Below are 20,688 nucleotides of genomic sequence, written 5' to 3'. Positions count from 1 at the left end.
GCCCTTTTGAAATCAAGGACTCTAGTCATAGATCCACACAAGGAGAGTAAACCATGTGATGGCAGCAAATGTGTCATGTTAGTGCCATGATTTGTTTTCTTTGTTTTCTCCTGGCTGGGCAAAATACTCACAGACTTTTTTGGGATATTTTGGCACATTAATGTAACTTTAATATACGTATATCAAATATCCCAGCAGACGCACCATTTTCTTGCAACTGCAGCATTGTTTTTTTAAATAATAGTGGTTTTTTTTCTACTTCTAGTTTTATTTTTGTTTCCAAGAGTTCACATGCTACTATTATTTAAAAACACATAAACACAAAAATTTTGTAAGTCTCCTACCAAAACGTCTTTCATGAGAAGCGAAAAGATTGTCTGAACAGTATGAAAATTTGAGAACACTGCTGAGCTGTTTTGGTTGACAGAGGGAAGCAAAATTGGATGAACAGAGCAGAGATAATATTACTGTTTGTGCCTAAAGGGACTTATTAGTGTATATTAGGCCAAGATACTATTTTTATATTACCCGTGTGTGTGTGTGCGTGCCACTATAGTCATGCTAAAAATTGACTCATCAGTATGGGCTTGATGCATTTGGATTTTCCCTTACTGTTGTAGCTGTATTTGTGAAAGGGAGGGGAGAATACATAATCCTTCCAGGTGACACTACAAATATTAACTTCAAAATGAATTCAGTACAATATAGCTAGGGAAAAAATGGTGACTGCTGTCTGAGGATTCAAGAGAAATAGGATTAAATTAGAGGAAAAAATGTAATGGGAGGCTTTTCAGAGTCCTACAAATAACCTGGTAAATCCCTGATAGGAAAGGGCCTGTACAAGAAAAGGAGAGTGATGCTAAATAAAATTAAAGACAATGTTTGTGCAAATTGGCATGACTGTAATACAGATGTTAGGTGATATCGAAGTGGGGAGATGAATAAATCAGAGGAGGTTATTTGGTTTCTGAGACCATCCGCATATCTACGGCCCTGATCTTGCATTCTGTGGGTGGATCTGTCCACATAGTCCCATTGAACTCAAAGGAGCCCTGAGTGGGCACAGAGGTCCACTTGTAACATTAGGCTCGTAAGAATGTTTTCTGTTTAAATAATTACTGTAGTTAGAAAATTTTAATATCTTCCCATCTTGTCATTAAAGAAACTCTTCTCAAGTACTAAATCTGTGAAGAAGGAACTGAAAATATTTTTATAAAAGCATAGTACTGAAAGACAAATTATATGTAACTTATTACTTATCGTTCACTCTTTACATGTTAATAGTGTGCTCTTTTTGCTAAAAGGCTAGAATGCTGAAAAATAGCATCAGTGTGTGTTGTGTGGAGTCTTCTGAATTATAACCATTAGCACAATCTCTTTGTGAGTCCTGTAACACTCAAAAATGAGGAAAATCTTGATTTAGTGGTAATGTATTTGACTTCGTTGCCTTGGCTTTATGCAAGTGTTATGCAGTGTTTATAATACAATGTCGTTTCTTGTGACTTACGCTCTGATTTTGTTTAGTACCACAAGGAGTCTTTTGTTTAAAACAAAACCTTGAGCTTAATTTTTTGCTAGCTCTTTTCATGGAAAAGGAAGGTCATGGCTTATAGCATTTGTATTGTCACTGCAAAGAACTGTACAAACTGTTCCATGGACCAGGATGTTTCTCTGATTCATTTAACTCTTACTACACTGATTTAAAGCAACATTTTCTCTTTATTAGCAAAATCTTGTACATTATTTAAATTCTGTCATAGAGTCTGAGGCAATGAGCTGAGAAAGACAGAAGCTAAATTACAGAGGTTGTATTAAATGTAATAATATATAGAGAGAATATAATTAAGAAGAGTATAAGGGCATAGTAGAAAATTTCAAAATTATAAATAAATGTTAAAGTTAAAGAAATTATCCAAAATTATTTTGATATGATATGTAAAGCATACTGTTTTATATCCAGGTGCATAGGCAACAAAAAAAGTAAAAAAGCACAGTATTTGAAAAATGGCTTTAGTTTAATGTGATCACATACAGGTATACCAGTAGCAACTTCTTATGCAGATTAGTGCAATTCATCAGTTACCCACATAGTTCTTTGTATAATTATTTTTATATGTGGGCATGGTACAGTTCTTTGACATTTTACAATTTGTCCTTTGTTTACATGCAGCAAGGAGTTATGGGCGAAGACGAGGTAATTCATTTATGTTTGCTACAGTACAGTTATTCTGATTGGGCTGATATTGATCATTGTGATTAATTACTCCAGATTATTGATTTTTAGATTTGTTTTGTCTGCATGTTTAATCAGTTTGCAAAAAAGTGGTCTGTTTTGGTCATTGATTTTTTGTGTTATTGAGTTTGAATCACAGATCTTTTAATCAGTTAAAACACATTGTAGCACTAATCATAATTTCACTAATGCTTAAAGTAAATACTTTCTGTACTATCGTTATTAAAAGTGTACATAACTCTGATTTTTCCCCCACAATTATTAAGTGATGGTATACACAGCTCAGTTAAAAGAATTGTCACAAGTTTAGTAAAGAATTGTAGAAAAAATTCTGAGAAACAGCACACGAGACAAGTTGTCAGCTGATGTAAATTGGCATAGCTCCCTGGACTTCAGAGGAGCTACTCTAATTTAACCACATGAGAATCTGCCCATTGTCTCTATATAAGCTACACTGAGTGTAATATGTGAATCTCAAGATTTTTGGATAAATCCAGATATTAACAAGATACAGATATTTTCATGTCTACGTCACTGGTTCACATCTGTCCTAGGTCAGTACAGACCATTATCTGATTGCTGCTCCTTAGTCCCCTTTAGAGAAATGAATTGATCCAGTCCCTACTGTTCAGGTATCCATATTATAAAACACCACCATATTTCACAATTTCTGGAAGTTGCAGCACAGGTCAATTATTATTTAGTGGCATTTGGAATTGAATTACCTTTTTGCTGCTAGTGTTGCATTCGGTTTGTAGTCAAGTATTGTAAAGCTGTGTAGAGAAGCTCGCAGTTCCATTAATTGTTTTTTGGTTACATAGAGAGCTAGAGTGTCCTTTGCTAACAGTACAGTACTTTTTACAGTTGTTGCATTTCATTATTTGTTTTGATTCTATATATTGTGCTAATTCTTTAAAATTTCCAAAATACATTTAAATATTGAATTTAGTGGAGTTGTTAAATGCATATCCTTGATATATATATATATATTTAATTACTGTTTGATAGCAACACTATATACATGAATGAGAGCGGCATTCTAAGCTCCTGGTTTGTTAACAATTACATCACTTTATTATGCATGGAAGGAGTTCCATGCAAATATCTTCAGTCATTATATTATTTTCCTTCAAATATCTCCTTAAAAATCACCTCTATGCAGTGCCAGTATAATGCTCGACAGTAGCTAAGCCAGGAGTGTGCTGTGACTTCTGCTAAATATATTTACCTTGATAGTCTGTGCTACCTTATGCTCCCCATTGTCTTTTTGTTGTATCTGCTGGTATCTCTTCTTATACTTAGATTATAATCTGTTTGGGGGCAAGGATCATCTTTTTGTTATGTATGCATGCAGTGCCTTTCATAATAGAACTCTGATTCCTGATTGGGGCTTCTAAGCACCACAAGACAAATAATGGGGTTCCTCATACACCTCCCCCAAATCCACAGATTCCCTATAATCCTATGGCTCTTGAGTGATCTTCTGGAGAGGAATGGCTTCTATGTGGTTGCCTGGCCCCACCAGTCCCCCCTGGTCCCTGAACTCCTCCAAGAATTATGCTTAGGGCCCTACCAAATTCACGGTCCATTTTGGTCAATTTTATGGCCATAGTATTTTAAAAATCATAAATTTTATGATTTCAGATATTTAAATCTGAAATTTCATGGTGTTGTAATTGTAGGGGTCCTGACCCAAAAAGGAGTTTGGGGGGGGGGGGTGTCGCAAGGTTATTGTAGGGGGGTTGTGGTACTGCAACCATTTGTTCTGCTGCTGGCGGCAGTGCTGCCTTCAGAGCTGGGCGGCCAGAGAGCAGCGGCTGCTGGCTGGGAGCCCCGCTCTGAAGGCAGAGCCACTACCAACAGCAGCACAGAAGTAAGGATGGCATGGTATGGTATTGCCACCCTTACTTCTGTGCTGCTGCTCGCGGGGCGCTGCTTTCAGAGCTGGGCGCCCGGCCAACAGCCACTGCTCTCCGGCCGCCCAGCTCTGAAGGCAGCACAGAAGTAAGGATGGCAATACTGCAATCTCCTAAAATAACCTTGCAACCCCCCCACAACCACCTTTTGGGTCAGGACCCCCAGTTTGAGAAACGCTGGTTTATATATATACTATATATGTGTATAGTATAAGGTAAAAGCACAGAAGAGACCAGATTTCATGGAGGGAGACCAGATTTCACAGTCAGGGACATATTTTTCATGGCTGTGAATTTGGTAGGGCCCTAATTATGCTGCAAGGGCCTTTGCTAATAGCAGATTTCTTAAGGTTGAAGGTTCCAAATTGCAGTGTGGGCAGCAGCTTAGTTACTACCTTGTGACTTCCTTGTGCGGTAATGTGTTCTTCTCCAGCCTGTGGCTTTGGAGTGGGAGAATCTGGCAGAACTAGCTATTGCCCCTCCAAATCCATTGAGCTGGGATCCTGTTGAACCTCTGCAAAGGGGCTTTTAAGGTGAAGGAAGAACTTGCTTCCCATAAAGTTGTCATTTCCTTCTTACAAAAAAAATCTATTTAAATAAATGATAATTATAAAAATGAGATGAGGGGGGGAAAGAGTGATCAGGCAATACTTTTATGCAGGGCTTGACAAATCCGCTCACCACTAGCAAATAGGAACCTTTTCTGAGAAACTTAGGACTTACCCAAAATTAAGCTTTCATTTTACAAAAAGTAAATTTATGGCCTTTATCACTGCAAAGAACACTTTCTGAATATGAATCCAGTATAAATCTCTATGCAGATATTTCACGTTTTCAGGTTGTCTAAGATACAAATCCTGGCCCCAGTGCATAGTCTGAGAAGTTGAGTTGTATGCAGAGGAGTTCTCTGAAACTGAATAGAAGGAATCATCCCTTGCTTCTTCCCTCTTCCTCTCCCTCCTCCTTATTCCTCCTGATCACTTTGTAGCAGCATTCTTATTATGTGGCTGCATTTCTAGCCTTATGTCTGAAGTAGCAGCCATACTGTTTGAGCATGCTCTATATGGGAAGGAGGGTGAAACTGCATTACCTTGAAATCCCTGCCTCCATTTGTCCTCATCAGGTGTTAACTCTGAAACCTCTCTCTCACCCTTCAAAATTGCTTTGTCGGGGACTTTCAGAGGTTTCAGCTATTCCCAAATTCTACAGTATACTTTGAGCACTGATAACAAGTAGGATAGATCTGATTAATGACTTCCTAGATAATTTATCAAGAGTTGTTTTATACATGCTAATTACAAAATCATTTTGCTTTCTTAGAATTGAAACCTATGCCCAGTTCACCCGCATCATTTATGTTTTCAAAAATGACATTTGTATTTTAAAAATTTGTTAGTGAGCATACATTTTTTTCTTCTCCCTCAGCCTAATCAAACTATAAGCAATTGTAATACTCAGTGTATTCGTTCACTGGATAGACCCTATCACCACAACTTGAAGATGAGCCAATGATACATGAGAACATACGAGTGGCCATACTGGGTCAGAACAATGGTCCATCTAGCCCATTGTCCTGTCTGCCAACAGCGGCCAATGCCAGATGCTTCAAAGGGAATGAACAGAACAGAGCAATTATCAAGTGATCCATTCTCTGTCGTTCAGTCCTAGCATCTGGCAGTCAGAGGCTTAGGGACACCCAGAGCAAAGGGTTCTTCCCTGACCATCTTGGCTAATAGCCATTGATGGACCTATACTCCATGAACTTATCTAACTCTGTTTTGAACCCAGTTATAGTTTTGGCCTTCACAACTTCCTCTGGCAATGAGTTTCACAGGTTGACTGTGTGTTGTGTGAAGTAGTACTTCCTTTTGTGTGTTTAAACCTGCTGCCTATTAATTTAATTGGGCGACCCAGGGTTCTTCTGTTATATGAAGGAGTAAATAATATTTCCTTATTCATTTTCTCAACACCATTCATGATTTTATAGACTTCTATCATATCTTTCCCCGCACCCTCTTAGTCGTCTCTCTTCCAAGTTGAACAGTCACAGTTTTTTAATATCTCCTCATATGTAAGCTGTTCCATAGCCTTAATCATTTTTGTTGCCCTTCTCTGTACCTTTTTATATTTCTAATATATCTTTTTTTGAGATGGGGTGACCAGAACTGCATGTAGTATTCAAGGTGTGGATTTATATACCACGGATTTATATAGTGACATTACAATATTTGCTGTCATTTTATCTATCCCTTTTCTAATGGTTCCTAAAGTTCTTTTAGCTTTTTTCACTGCCACAGCACATTGAGCAGATATTTTCAAAAAGCTATCAATGATAAGTCCAAGATATCTTTCTTCTGTGGTAATAGCTAATTTAGACTCCATAATTTTGTGTGTCTAGTTGGGATTATGTTTTCCAGTATACAATCTTGATAAAAGCAAAGTAATGAATTTCATCTGCCATTTTGTTGCCCAGTCACCCAGTTTTGTGAGATTCCTTTGTAACTCTTTGCAGTCAGCTTTGGATTTAACTATCTTAAATAATTTTGTATTGTCTGCAAACTTTGCCACCTCACCTTTTACCCCCTTTTTCTAGGTCATTTATGAGTATGTTGAATAGCACTGGTCCCAGTTCAGATCCTTGGGGAATACCACTCTTTACCTCTCTCCATTTTGAAAACTGACCATTTATTCCTGCCTTTTGTTTCCTATCTTTTAACAAGTTACTGATCCATGAGAAGACCTTCTCTCTTCTCCTGTGACTGCTTACTTTGCTTAAGAGCCTTTGGTGAGGGACCTTGTCAAAAGCTTTCTGAAAGTCCAAGTATGCAATATCCACTAGATAACCCCATCCACATGTTTGTTGACCCCCTTCAAATAATTCTAATTATTTGAGGCATGATTTCTCTTTACAAAACCTGTGTTGACTCGTCCCCCAACAAATCTATTCATCTGATAATTCTGTTCTTCACTATAGTTTCAACCAGTTTGCCTGGTACTGAAGTTATGCTTACTGGCCTGTAATTGCCAGGATTACCTTTGGAGCCTCATTTAAAAATTAGTGTCACGTTAACTATCCTCTTGTCATCTGGTACAGAAGCTGATTTAAGCAATAGGTTACATACCACAGTTAGTAGTTCTGCAGTTTCATGTCTGAGTTCCTTCAGAACTCTTGGGTGAATACCATCTGGTTCTGGTGACTTATTACTATTGAACTTATTAATTTGTTCCAAAACTGCCTCTACTCATACCTCAGTCTGGGATAATTCCTTGGATTTGTCATCTAAGAGAATTTTAGCTTGCGTATTCTTTTTAAGTCTTAACATGGTCACTTAATAAAGAAGATACTTTATTTAAAAACAAACTAATGATTTACTATTGGTTTGGAGTAAAGAAACTAAAAAATGTAATGTAATATTAAATGTTCTATCTATAAGCATGGCATCTGGCAATTCTGAATTTTCTTTCTAATTTTTTTTTTCTTTATACTAATTTTTTTTTTTTTTTTTTTTTTTTGCCTTCCACATTGTTTTCCGCTTTTTCCTCGGGTTACATGATGATCATAACCAACTACAAAATTATTCTTTTAATATTTATTCTTCTTGTGTTTTAGGTCGTTCTTCCCTCTTCCCAATAGATGATGGTTTGTTGGATGATGGCCATAGTGATCAAGTTGGTGTCTTGAATTCACCTACGTGCTATTCAGCTCATCAGAATGGAGAACGGATAGAACGTTTCTCTCGGAAAGTATTTGTTGGTGGCCTTCCACCAGATATTGATGAAGGTGAGCTGGCTGAAACTGAATACAATTTGGTCTGGGGCGGGAAGAAAGGCAGCTTATTCTCTTTAAAGTTAGATGAATGAATTGAAGTGACACATAGGACCAAATAGTTCCTGGTGTAAGTGGGCACAATTCTAATTGACTTCAGTGGGAATTGCACTTCTTATGCTGATTTGGGTCCTGAATGTGACTGGCCTTTAAATGATATTTCTTTATGAAAATTATATATATTGTTTTCAGAGAATAAAGCAATAATGCTAATGTGTAAATCTTATGTACATGTTGAAGACAGAGAACTTTTTTCTTGAGTCAACTTGTCGTAGCTGTTCAGTATTTTTATTGTTGTATCTTTACCTGAATTAATCAGAATGTTAGTTCAGCATAGAATGTTACGCGTAAGCGGCCTGTCAAGTTACTATCAGAATGAACTGTTGTACCTCAAACTTATGATATTGGTGGCACCCTTGTGACTTTTACTTTGAATTCTTTAACTTCAATTCTTCCTCTCTGCCCTACCTCCCTACATGGCATCAGGGGCGGCTCTATGTATTTTGCCACCCCAAGCACGGCAGTCAGGCAGCCTTTGGTGGCATGTCTGTGGGAGGTCCGCCGGCCCCACGCCTTCGGCGTACCCACTGCCAAATTGTCGCCGAAGCCGCGGGACCAGCAGGCGTCCCGTAGGCATACTGCTGAAGGCTCCCTGATTGCCACCCTCACGGCGACCGGCACGCAACCCCCCACGGCTTGGCACGCCCATGGTGCCCTGGTGCCTGGAGCTGCCCCTGCATGGCATACAAAGCAACATGTATCTTTCCTGATATCATGAAGTGTAATTTGAGTAGGTGCCATCCAGAAATTTTGGTGTTGATATGATTGCTTCCCCTCGTGCTTTTGGTCCTGTAGCTTATATATTTCAAGTTACACACCAGGGGTTGGGTTTCTTGTTAAAGGGTAGGCTGTTCCTTTGAATAATGTATTACAAATTAAGTAGGTCTCTTCTGCCCAGCTCTAGTGGCTTTCCAGCTAAAAGTTAAATAACCTATTCTTATAGTGAATAGGAAAGAACTCTGGTTTACAGGAGTCCATTCTTTCAATTAAAAAAGGCTGCCATGTCCAAAGTTTAAGAACTATGGCTAAATGTATAATAGTATATAAATTTTTTCACACTCACTGTTCTACTTGAATAAAGCAAAATATAAATAATTGTACTTTACACTTTTATATAATACTTTTGAACCAAGCATCTTAAAGGGGTTTATAAAGATAGGAGTTATCTGCTTGTATCTGTAGGGAAACTGAGGCACAGAAAAGCTAAGTGACTTTTCCAATGCAGATAGCAAGTGATTTGACAGAACATGTGATATCTTGAATATAAAATGAAATTGTGTTTTGTTGTATTTGGAACAGCTTCACTAATGAACCTTAGTCCTGATCTGTGGTACTCCTACTATTCTAGTACTACAAAAACAACAAGGAGTCTGGTGGCACCTTAAAGACTAACAGATTTATATGGGCATAAGCTTTCGTGAGTAAAAACCTCACTTCTTCGGATGCAACATCCGAAGAAGTGAGGTTTTTACTCACGAAAGCTTATGCCCATATAAATCTGTTAGTCTTTAAGGTGCCACCAGNTGGCACCTTAAAGACTAACAGATTTATATGGGCATAAGCTTTCGTGAGTAAAAACCTCACTTCTTCGGATGTTGCATCCGAAGAAGTGAGGTTTTTACTCACGAAAGCTTATGCCCATATAAATCTGTTAGTCTTTAAGGTGCCACCAGACTCCTTGTTGTTTTTGTAGATACAGACTAACACGGCTACCCCCTGCTACTATTCTAGTACTGGGAATCTCTGAGCAGATAGTCAATAAGAGCTAAATTGTGCATTTGTTTTGTAATGTAGACAAATGTCCATTGACTAGGTTAAAATTAAATCATAGATTGGATCACAAACAAAATGAGTTTGAAGGTGTCTGAGATGATAATTTGCTGGGGGAGATTTCTTCTGCATTGTCCCCTGCAATACTTTTGGACTATCCACCAGTACTGGTACAAAATTATTCAGAAACCTTAACAGATTCAGTCAGTCAGTCAGACACACACACACACACACACACACACACACTCACACTCTCTCTCAACTAAAGCAAGATTCAAAACTTCTGTTGGACTTATTCATTTATTAAGCTTTGTGTACAATCCTAAATAAGGCCACGCTGAAAGTTCCTTTTCCTCTTCTGCCTGTTGATATGCTGACAAGGAGATTCAGAAACTGTAGGCCAAACAATCCCGTTTTGAAAGCCTATTGAAGACTGTCACCCTTATTTTTTTACTGCCTTCTTATGTAAGTCCTTTAGGGGCAATGGCAGATGGGAAGGAGTTACTGGGGCGGGAAGCCATACCAAAGTTGTGCAGTGTGTTGTAGCATGGCCTGCAGCACCTAGCTCCTTGCTAACATATTGATGGGGGGTGGGGGGGAGAGACATATCTATCCACTGTTATGGAGGGACCATTTCTAAGGCCTAGTCTTCACTTACCGGCTGGTCCGGAGGCACGCCATCGATGTTCTGGGATCGATCCCGGAAGTGCTCACAATCGACGCCGGTACTCCAGCTTGCCGAGAGGAGTACACGGCGTCGACGGGGGGAGACTTCCGGCCGCGTCTGGACCGCGGTAAGTCCGGAGTAAGGTACTTCGAATTCAGCTACGTTATTAACGTAGCTGAATTTGCGTACCTTAGTCCGAAGTCCGGACTAAGTGTAGACCAGCCCTAAGTATGAAAAGGCAGTTGAGTCTCCATGCCCATTCTGCACTTAGCCTCTGCTGAGTCTGCTAATAAAAGTGCCAGTAGTTGTGGTAGTTTTTATGATGTAGACACGTGCCCACTAAAATCTGGACTATAGGGCATTGAATACTAAACACCTTGGACCATGACCTCAAGTCAAAGAAAATTAACATTACTGATCCCATGTATCCATCCATATTGCTCTAAAATATTCCTTTTATTAAATGATGCAAAGAAATTTGATTAAACTAAAATTAGGTTTTAAAAGTGATTTTTGGGGCATGCTGTGTAAATAATTTTTCCAGTTTTTGGTACTTATCTTTATATTTTTATGTTGTGTTTATTTTATATATATTGTTTTCCAAGAGACTGTCAATTTATATGGAAGAAAGAAACAAAGCATCAGCTCTTCATTTGCTTGACAGTATTTTTCACTGCTCACTTGAACTGTTTTAATCATCTGTTTTAATTGCAACTACTGTACCTGGTTTGTTTTTTAGATGAAATTACTGCTAGCTTCAGACGATTTGGGCCTCTGGTAGTAGACTGGCCTCACAAAGCAGAAAGCAAGTCCTACTTTCCACCTAAAGGTAATACAATGAGAAATTTTTGTGTTTTTGTTTGTTTTTTGTTTTTTTCTGATGGTGTAAATCTTCTTAATCTTGGACACCTATTTAACCTCTTCATGCCTCTTTCTCTTCTGAAGGGTTTATTTTGCAGTCTTTTAGGCTGTGTCTACACTGCTCTACAGGTTGGATTATGGGGGTGTAAATAGCAGTGCACATCAAAATGCTGCGCTGTTACTCCCCTTGGTGGACACTGCAGGCACAAACTGTAAGGTCCGTGCATTAACGTAGTCCTGTTTGAAGAGGATTATGTTAACATGAAGTAGGAATCTTTTAGTTTGTGCCCGAAGCATCCACATGGGGGACTTACAGCGTAGCACTTTCATACAGACAGCTATTTGTACGCCGCCAGTCTGAACTACAGGGCAGTGTAGACAAGCCCTTAGGTGCTTAACAGTTAATGCTGCTGTATAAGTGGGATGCAGACACGGCTCCTTTTCATACCAAAGCTAGAAACTGAGGGTGTTGCCTCACTGCTGGATCCTGTTCTTTATCAGTTCAGCGCAGGACTTCTGAAGTAACTTTCATATCTGGCTCTCCCAAATAGCAGCTCAGTGCACTGCAATTGTGTTGCAGGGAATGGCCTCTAGCGTTTATCTTTGCATGTAACAAATTTGTCAGCTATCCCTGGTCTACACTTATCTTTTTTAAGTTGACATAGGTACAGCACATAGGGGTGTGAAAAATTCATACCATTGAGCGCTGTAGCTATCCCAGCCTAACCCCCAGTATAGACACGGATAGGTCACCGGAAGAATGCTTCTGTCAAGCTAGCTACCATTGTTCAGGGAGGTGGATTAACTAGTGACAAGAAAAACTGCTTCCATCACTGTAGGAAGTGCTACACAGCGGTGCTACAGCATCATAGCTATAGCGCCTGTAGTGTAGACATGGCCTTAGTGTGTTTTCTTACAGTTTCTCAACTTGAAATTTTCAAGTGAGTATATGTTTGATTAATGCCTGTGTGTTCATTTTGTATTTTATTGACAAACTAGAGTCAAACCTTCCACAATTAAGAGAAAAAAATCTCCGTGGCAAACCAGACAGTGCACAATCAAAAGACTGCTTTAGTGCAAGTCTGAGCATTATAACTCTGAAGGGCCTAGAAAAAAAAACTTAATTCTCATTTCTAAATCTATTCAGACTTTAGAACATAGATTTTAAGCATATTTATAGGCTGATAACAGGTATTTCAAAGTGCATGCTTTTAATATATGTATGTGGTCCCACTGAATAAACTAAACACAAATGGGCTTTTTTCAGCTTTGTTTCAAGCGTCCTACTCAAGCAATGCCTCCTCTTTTGTTTTTAGAGCTAATACAATGATATTTGTATTCATTATCTCTACCAAATATCCAAATTGTGGATGATATTCAGTAACATGGCCAAGATTATGGGTGTAATGATGTGTATTTATGAGGGTTGATTTATCGTACAATATATAGAGCCTACATTTTGTAGCATGGCTCTTTGAGTTCATCAGCACCCCCACAATGAATTCTATAGCTAATTGGACATTTTGTATTTGCTTGAAATGTTGGGTGGGGAATCCAGAAAATAAGGTTTTGTGTGTCTGTCTGTCTGTAAATGCACACAATATAAAAATCTGATCCAACTAGGAAAACAATGCAAATATTCCAGCTTGCACAGAATGCAGTTACCCATCTCCTTCATGAGAGAGGCAGTGGTGAGCACATCACTATTATACTCTGATCCCTACACTGGCTCCTAGCCCGCCTCTGCTGGCAGAAAGAAATAAAGGAAGGAATTTATCGAAAGAAGAACCTCCTCCACCAAGGAAGGGAGAAGAGCAGAATCCTCTTGAAATCCACTAGAGTCTAAACCTTACTTGGGAAGCACTCAAATACTGTGAAGACTTTTTTTTTTTCATATAATATCCAAGGTAAACAGATGTTGGCCTTGATTTTTTTTCCTGTCTTGAATACAAAGCCACTATCATATCAGGTACCAGCTGCATTGAAAACTGCATCTCCATTCACAGCCCACCAAGATAGCTGTGGCTCTTTGGGGCAATGCCCATGAGAAAGCATATAACCTAAAGCATTCTCAACTGAAGGGAATTAACTCTAGAATGAACCTCCAGAGGAGGTTGGCCTAACTCCGAGTCTAAACACCTTTGCCATATATGTCTTCAATGAAGTTTTTTCACCATAACTGGAATATTTGCAACTACCCCCCCCACACACACACACACACACAAATCAGTACCCCAAGCAGGGTTTCCTATAATCAGAGAAGGTAGAAGAGGAGAAAATTGCATGAAGTCCATTAGGACCGCCAATATATTTACCTAATTAATTTGGGAATCCCTTGGATACTAGGTACTTAAACTCTAGATAGGTAAATGGTACCTATTTATTATATTATTCATTTGATATTTAATAACACTTGTCTGGATGTTTTCCACATATTAAGGTTTCTGTGTAACTTTCCGTTTACTGCAGTAAACAGTATTGTGTTGCTGCAGAATTTAGGGAACCTTACTGCAGAATTTAGAATTGATGTGCCTTCTGGGTTCTGGAAGCTATTTGCAACATGTCAATACCCCAGCACACTTAAAATGTAGTCTTGTCTTGTCAGTGTACACAGGACCAAACCACATTCCCAATCATTCTACAGCCCTGTAAGGTTCAGTGCTGTACACAGTTTGGTAAAATAGTTCAGTCCTGTCTAGAAAGGCTTGTTTCAACTATGTTTGGGCACTATTGTTATAACTGGTTCTTTCAGCATGGCAGATTTTATAGAATAGATAGGCCCTTTGGCTACTGAGTGGTGTAATTTCAGTAGAGAAATGTCTTAAGTACAATAGGGGTGAATAAATACACCTATCTATTTTCTCACCAACGTGTACTTGCTAAGTTATCTAAGCCATTAAATATAAGCTAAATACTATACAGGAGAACGACAGTTACAAACACTTCAGGAATGGAGGTTGTTCGTAACTCTGAACTGTTCATAACTCTGCTAGCAAGAGATGTGAAGGGTAACAAGAAGGGTTTTTCTACAGGTATGTTAGCAACAAGAAGGTGGTCAGGGAAAGTGTGGGGCTCTTACTGAATGGGGGAGGCAACCTAGTGAAGAGATGATGTGGAAAAAGCTGAAGTACTCAATGCTTTTTTTGCCTTGGTCTTCACAGACAAAGTCAGCTCCCAGACTGCTGCACTGGGCAGCACAGTATGAGGAGGAGGTGAGCAGCCCTCAGTGGTGAAAAAACAGGGCTCTTTAGAAAAGCTGAACATGCATAAGTCCATGGGGCTGGATGTAATGCATCTGAGGGTGCTGAGGGAGTTGGCTGATGTGATTGCAGAGCCATTGGCCATTATCTCTGAAAACTTGTGGCAATTGAGGGAGGTCCCTGACAATTGGAAAAAGGCAGATATAGTGTGCATCTTAAAAAAAAAAAAAAAAAAAGGGGGGGGGGGGAGAAGGAGAATCCAGGGAACTATAGACCGGTCAGCCTCACCTCAGTCCCTGGAAAAAACATGGATCAGGTCCTCAACATAATTCTTCAACGGGAAATATTATCTATAGATACACCCTTCAGAGTTTAGGGGAATCCTTGGAGCAACTACAGTTTGGTTAGCTTTACTTGGAGACAAAACTGTAGTCCTAGCATACATTTGCTTTCTATGTATGTCAACTATAAATTTCAAATAACCTTTGATAGGAGTAATTTAATTATGTATTATTGTTTATTCACTCTTGTTGGAGAGTGGCAATGGATATTTGAAGTTGTTTAAACCTGGGCCGATTAAGTTAGTAGTCTCTGTGGTGGTAAAGTCCAGCTTGTCAGCATTGGAGTCCTGTTTAATTTTCCAAGCTACGTTTCCTTCTTTCCTTCCAAGTTCTCTGTTTAAAGAGAACCTTATGGGAGGCCAAGTTCTATAGCAAAGATTTCCTTGCGTGAAGAGAGTACATAAAAGCCCTCATCCTTCAAAGTGCTGAGAGATGCTGAGCACCCTTTACTCCCAGTTACATCAATAAGAGTTGATGTCATTCAGCACTTAATAGTAGGCATTCAGGACCTTGGTCCCTCCGCAAAAGAATAAATGGACACAAATCGGACATCAGGAATGGCAACATACACAAGCCAGTAAGTGAACACTTCAATCTTCCTGGTCATTCTATCACAGATTTAAAAGTCACTGTCATTGAACAAAAAAACTTCAGAAACAGACTTCAAAGAGAAACAGCAGAACTAAAATTCATTTGCAAATTCAACACCATTAATCTGGGCTTGAATAGGGATTGGGAGTGGCTGGCTCACTACAGAAGCAGCTTTTCCTCTCCTGGAATTGACACCTCCTCATCTATTATTGGGAGTGGACTACATCCACCCTGATTGTATTGGCCTTGTCAACACTGGTTCGCCACTTGTGAAGTAACTCCCTGCTCTCCATGTGTCTGTATATAATGCCTGCATCTGTAGCTTTCACTCTATGCATCCGAAGAAGTGAGGTTTTTACTCACGAAAGCTTATGCCCAAATAAATCTGTTAGTCTTTAAGGTGCCACCAGACTCTTTGTTGTTTTTGTAGATACAGACTAACACGGCTACCCCCTGATTCAGGACCTTAGGTGATTAGGCCCAAATCTCAGCACGTCTTGGAGTAGCTAGGCTTCTTTGAAGTAGAGAGATCTTTCCTATTAAAATAAGGGTTCGGAGTCCATAAGTGATCTATTAACTGTTGTATAGTGGGAATTTGCCTTCCTGTTATCCTATATTTATTCACCAAGGGCTCCTATTGTGCTTTAGTTGGCAGACATCCTTATTTATGAAACAATATCCATGTTCAAGTCACACAGGCTGACGTGAAGATTCTGGTTCCATTGTCATTCAAATGAAGTTCAAAAATACCTTGCACTGAGGATATGCCAATCCATATGAGGCATCTCAATATAGGCAGGGTTGTGTGTCACTATGTGTTCTATCTTGTTTACAGTTTGATGCCAAACAGAAAAAAATCAAGTGTTTTGTATAGGAGAGAGTATCTCAAGCCCGCTCTAATCTATCATCACTATTTATCTCAGTGTGTATGGCAACCTACTTACTCAAAAATCCTAGCTGCTCAAAAGGAATCCATTAAACAGAGGAATATAAAATATTCTTTGTTTCTGGTTGGAGGGAACAAAGCCCCAAATCCATCTAGACTTTGTTTCATTTGTAACTCTTATCTAATACCTATATTATTATATCAGCTTGCATTTCTTGAACACAGACAGAAATGTTATTTTTTGGGGAGTAGGTCAAAAGCTGTGGAAGTATTCGTAGCCAACCTAAAGTCAGGAAGAAAAGATTAAATTTGTATGGAAAGAACTACAGGGCCTATTTAAAGGAACCAGCACTTCAAATCTTCTTTATCTCCCAAGTATCCAGTTTTTCCCAACTTAAATTTTTGATAGGCTAAATTCACCTCTGGTTTATGTTGCTTTCTGCTCTCTTAACGTAAGAACATAAGAACGGCCATACTGGGTCAGACCAAAGGGCCATTCTAGCCCAATATTCTGTCTTCCGACAGTGGCCAATGCCAGGTGCCCTAGAGGGAATGAACAGAACAGGTAATCAAGTGATCCATCCCATGTAGTCCACTTCCAGATTCTGCAAACAGAGGCCAGGGACACCATTCCTGCCCATCCTGACTAATAGCCATTGATGGACCTATCCTCCATGAATTTATCTAGTTCTTTTTTTAACCCAGTTATAGTCTTAACCAGGGTCCTGGTGACAAGAAATGTGCCAAGACGGGAAATATGCCTCTTCTGGTTTGGGGGAGAGGGTTAGGTCATAGGAAACCACCACAGACCCAAAAATAGGCTGTTCTGTTTGTCGTGTTTGGCCAGGGAATTCACTGATTCAGCACATCTCTGCCTCAGTCTTTGTAGGTGGGAATCCAATGAATTCTGATGAAAAATTAAAATTGTCCTCTCTGAGCACAAACTCTGAGAAGAGGACAGTGGGGGAAGCCTTCCCTCTCTCTTTGGTAAACTCCCATTCCTCTGAGATGTGCAAGAGGAATATTTATCTCAGGAAATTGCCATTTGTACCTCCATTTGCCCTGGCTTGGATCTAGTCCATAATGCCCATCTTTTGTCCTTATTTGTATGTCTAACACAAGCCCTATATACAGAGACTAGAAATGTAGTTAAAGTTGCATGAAGTTTTTAAATAATCTTGTGTGGTTTTCACAGATAATGTATGTAGGACCCATACAGTTCATCTCTTCCACTTCTCCCCACCATCTGTGATCCATACTTTTCAAAAATAGTTTGCTTCTCCTTTCTTTACATCTCTTGAAGATTTGTTCTTATTTAGAATATTGTGTTATTAGTGTCCACCTTTTCCTTAGTCTGACTGGCATCTCTCTAGCCTTAGGTTTCTAGCGAGGTGATTCTAAAACTAATTCTGATACTTAGAAAGAGAGATTTACCTGCTATCTAAGTATTATATCAAATTCTCCCACACTTCTTCCCTTTTCAGAATGTCACTTTAAAAAGTACAGTTTCAGTATGAAGAAGTGTGGTTTCGTTTAACATTAATGCGCATTGCATGACGTGAAATCCTTTGCCTTATATAGAATGTGCATTCCCCAGGTTCTGATAAGGATCTACATTGAAAAGAAATTGTTAGATGAGAAAATGTGGTATTTATATTTATTGAAACGTGCAAAGCATACAAGCTTTGGCTCATAGAAAATCCTGAGTTATGAATTATTACTACTAATGAGCATGTGATCTAGAAGTTTATATTCACATACAACTCCTTAAGAGAACTCTAAATAAAGAACAGGAGTACTTGTGGCACCTTAGAAGCTAACAAATTTATTAGTCTCTAAGGTGCGACAAGTACTCCTGTTCTTTTTGCGGATACAGACTAACACGGCTGCTACTCTGGAAACCTGTCTAAATAAAGAGAAACCCCCAAAATCAGAGAAATGAAAAGTTAAGCTGCCTAACGGTATATACCCTCTACTCCACCCACAAGCACACATTTTATCATAACTACAACTATTGACCACATATTAAACCCTTAATTCTGTCTCACCAACTCAACCCCTTGAGATGCCTACCATTTTTGTTGCACTTCTGCATACGACCCATAAACAAACATCCCTCTAACGACAAATCCAACTACTACACTAAATATCCACAACTAATAGTGTTGGAGAAAATATTATTTGGTAAAGGAATCTGTGCAGAAGGGTAAAAGGAAGTCATAGTTAGGGTTGTGTTCTATAATCTGCCATATGGTAGTTGTGGTAATGGCAAAGTGTGTGTGCTTATAGATAGAGGAGTAGAGAGTACATGCTGTTTTGTAGCTTACCTTTTCATTTCTTTGTTTTGTGAGTTTGTGTCAGGTGTGGTGCATGTATGTACATATAGTAACCTTAACTGCACTACAACCAAGTTTTTTGTATATTGATTTCCTAGCTTCTTTTAATGCTTAATTGTCAGTGAGACCTTGACAAGAGTTCTTGACAAGTTCTTAGAATGTATTGGGGACAACTTCTTTTTTCAGAAAGTGTAGGGAGTAACCAGGGAGGCAGCCATTTTAGACTTGGGGTATGTCTACACTACGGGATTAATCCGAATTTAGATAATTCGGATTTGAGATACAGGTTGTATAAAGTCGAAATGAGTGCGGCCACACTAGCACAGTAATTCGGTGGTGTGCGTCCAAGTACCGGGGCTAGCGTCGATTTCTGCACCGTTGCACTGTGGGTAGCAAATCCATAGCTATCCCATAGTTCCCGCAGTCTCCCGCGCCCATTGGGATTGTGGGTTAAGATCCCAGTGCCTGATGGGACAAAAAACATCGTCGCAGGTGGTTCTGGGTACAGTCTCACTTCCTCCCTCCCTCCCTCCCTCCCTGCATGAAAGCAACGGACGGCAGACAACCATTTTCGCGCCTTTTTTCTTGGGTGGGTGAACACTGCAGACTCCATACCACGGCAAGCATGGAGCCCGCTGAGGTCAAGACAGCACTCATGAATATTGAAAACACCTCGCGCGTTCTCGTGGAGTTTATGCTCAGCCAGGACCAGAAAAACGAGGAGAGGAGGCAGCAGCGGCGGCAGCATGATGAGGACATGGACACAGACACGGATACAGAATTCAGTGAAACCACAGGCCCCGGTGCTTTGGAGATCATGTTGTTAATGGGGCAGATTCTATCCATGGAACGCCGATTCTGGGCCCGGGAAACAAGCACAGACTGGTGGGACCGCATAGTGTTGCAGGTCTGGGACGATTCCCAGTGGCTGCGGAACTTTCGCATGCGTAAGGGCACTTTCATGGAACTTTGTGACTTGCTGTCCCCTGCCCTGAAACGCCAGAATACCAAGATGAGAGCAGCCCTCACAGTTGAGAAGCGCGTGGCGATAGCCCTGTGGAAGCTTGCAACGCCAGACAGCTACCGGTCAGTCGGGAATCAATTTGGAGTGGGCAAATCTACTGTGGGGGCTGCTGTGATGCAAGTAGCCAAAGCAATCACTCAGGTGCTGCTACGAAAGTTAGTGACTCTGGGAAATGTGCAGGCTATAGTGGATGGTTTTGCTGCAATGGGATTCCCTAACTGTGGTGGGGCAATAGACGGAACCCATATCCCTATCTTGGCACCGGAGCACCAAGCCACCGAGTACATAAACCGCAAGGGGTACTTTTCAATGGTGCTGCAAGCACTTGTGGATCACAAGGGACGTTTCACCAACATCAACGCGGGCTGGGCGGGAAGGGTTCATGACGCTCGCGTCTTCAGGAACACTACTCTGTTTAAAGGGCTGCAGCAAGGGACTTACTTTCCGGACCAGAAAATAACCGTTGGGGATGTTGAAATGCCCATAGTTATTCTTGGGGACCCAGCCTACCCCTTAATGCCATGGCTTATGAAGCCATACACAGGCAGCCTGGACAGGAGTCAGGAGCTGTTTAACTACAGGCTAAGCAAGTGCAGAATGGTGGTAGAATGTGCATTTGGCCGTTTAAAAGGCCGCTGGCGTTCATTATTGACTCGCTCTGACCTCAGCCAAAGAAATCTCCCCATTGTTATTTCTGCTTGCTGTGTGCTCCACAATCTCTGTGAAAGTAAGGGGGAGACCTTTATGGCGGGGTGGGAGGCTGAGGCAAATCGCCTGGCTGCTGATTACGCGCAGCCAGACACCAGGGCGATTAGAAGATCACACCATGAAGCGCTGTGCATCAGAGAAGCTTTGAAAACCAGTTTCATGGCTGGCCAGGCTACCGTGTGAAATATCTGTTTGTTTCTCCTTCATGAATACCCTCCCCCTTTACTGACTGATTTTCTGTAAGGAACCCACCCTGCCCCTTCCCCCAG

The 20,688-nt window shown here is 40.1% G+C and overlaps 1 protein-coding gene across 6 annotated transcripts in view; it reads left to right on the top strand.

The window, feature by feature from the left end:
* Positions 1-20,688, top strand: part of CPEB2 (cytoplasmic polyadenylation element binding protein 2) — an 84,876-nt gene that overhangs the window by 41,536 nt on the left and 22,652 nt on the right. For 4 of the 6 annotated variants that reach the window (XM_034770670.1, XM_034770671.1, XM_034770676.1 and 1 more), the window contains exons 5-7: positions 2,171-2,194; positions 7,760-7,930; positions 11,212-11,301. In XM_034770670.1, the coding sequence (XP_034626561.1) occupies positions 2,171-2,194; positions 7,760-7,930; positions 11,212-11,301 (285 nt within the window). The remainder of the gene's footprint in view (positions 1-2,170; positions 2,195-7,759; positions 7,931-11,211; positions 11,302-20,688) is intronic. The other 2 variants (XM_034770672.1, XM_034770674.1) reach the window with 1 other exon arrangement.

The sequence above is a fragment of the Trachemys scripta genome, chromosome 5 (genome assembly GCF_013100865.1).
Source record: "Trachemys scripta elegans isolate TJP31775 chromosome 5, CAS_Tse_1.0, whole genome shotgun sequence".
Classification (NCBI taxonomy): Eukaryota; Metazoa; Chordata; order Testudines; family Emydidae; genus Trachemys; species Trachemys scripta.
The sequence above is the reverse complement of the archived record's forward strand: the minus strand, read 5'-3'. Positions and strand labels throughout refer to the sequence as shown.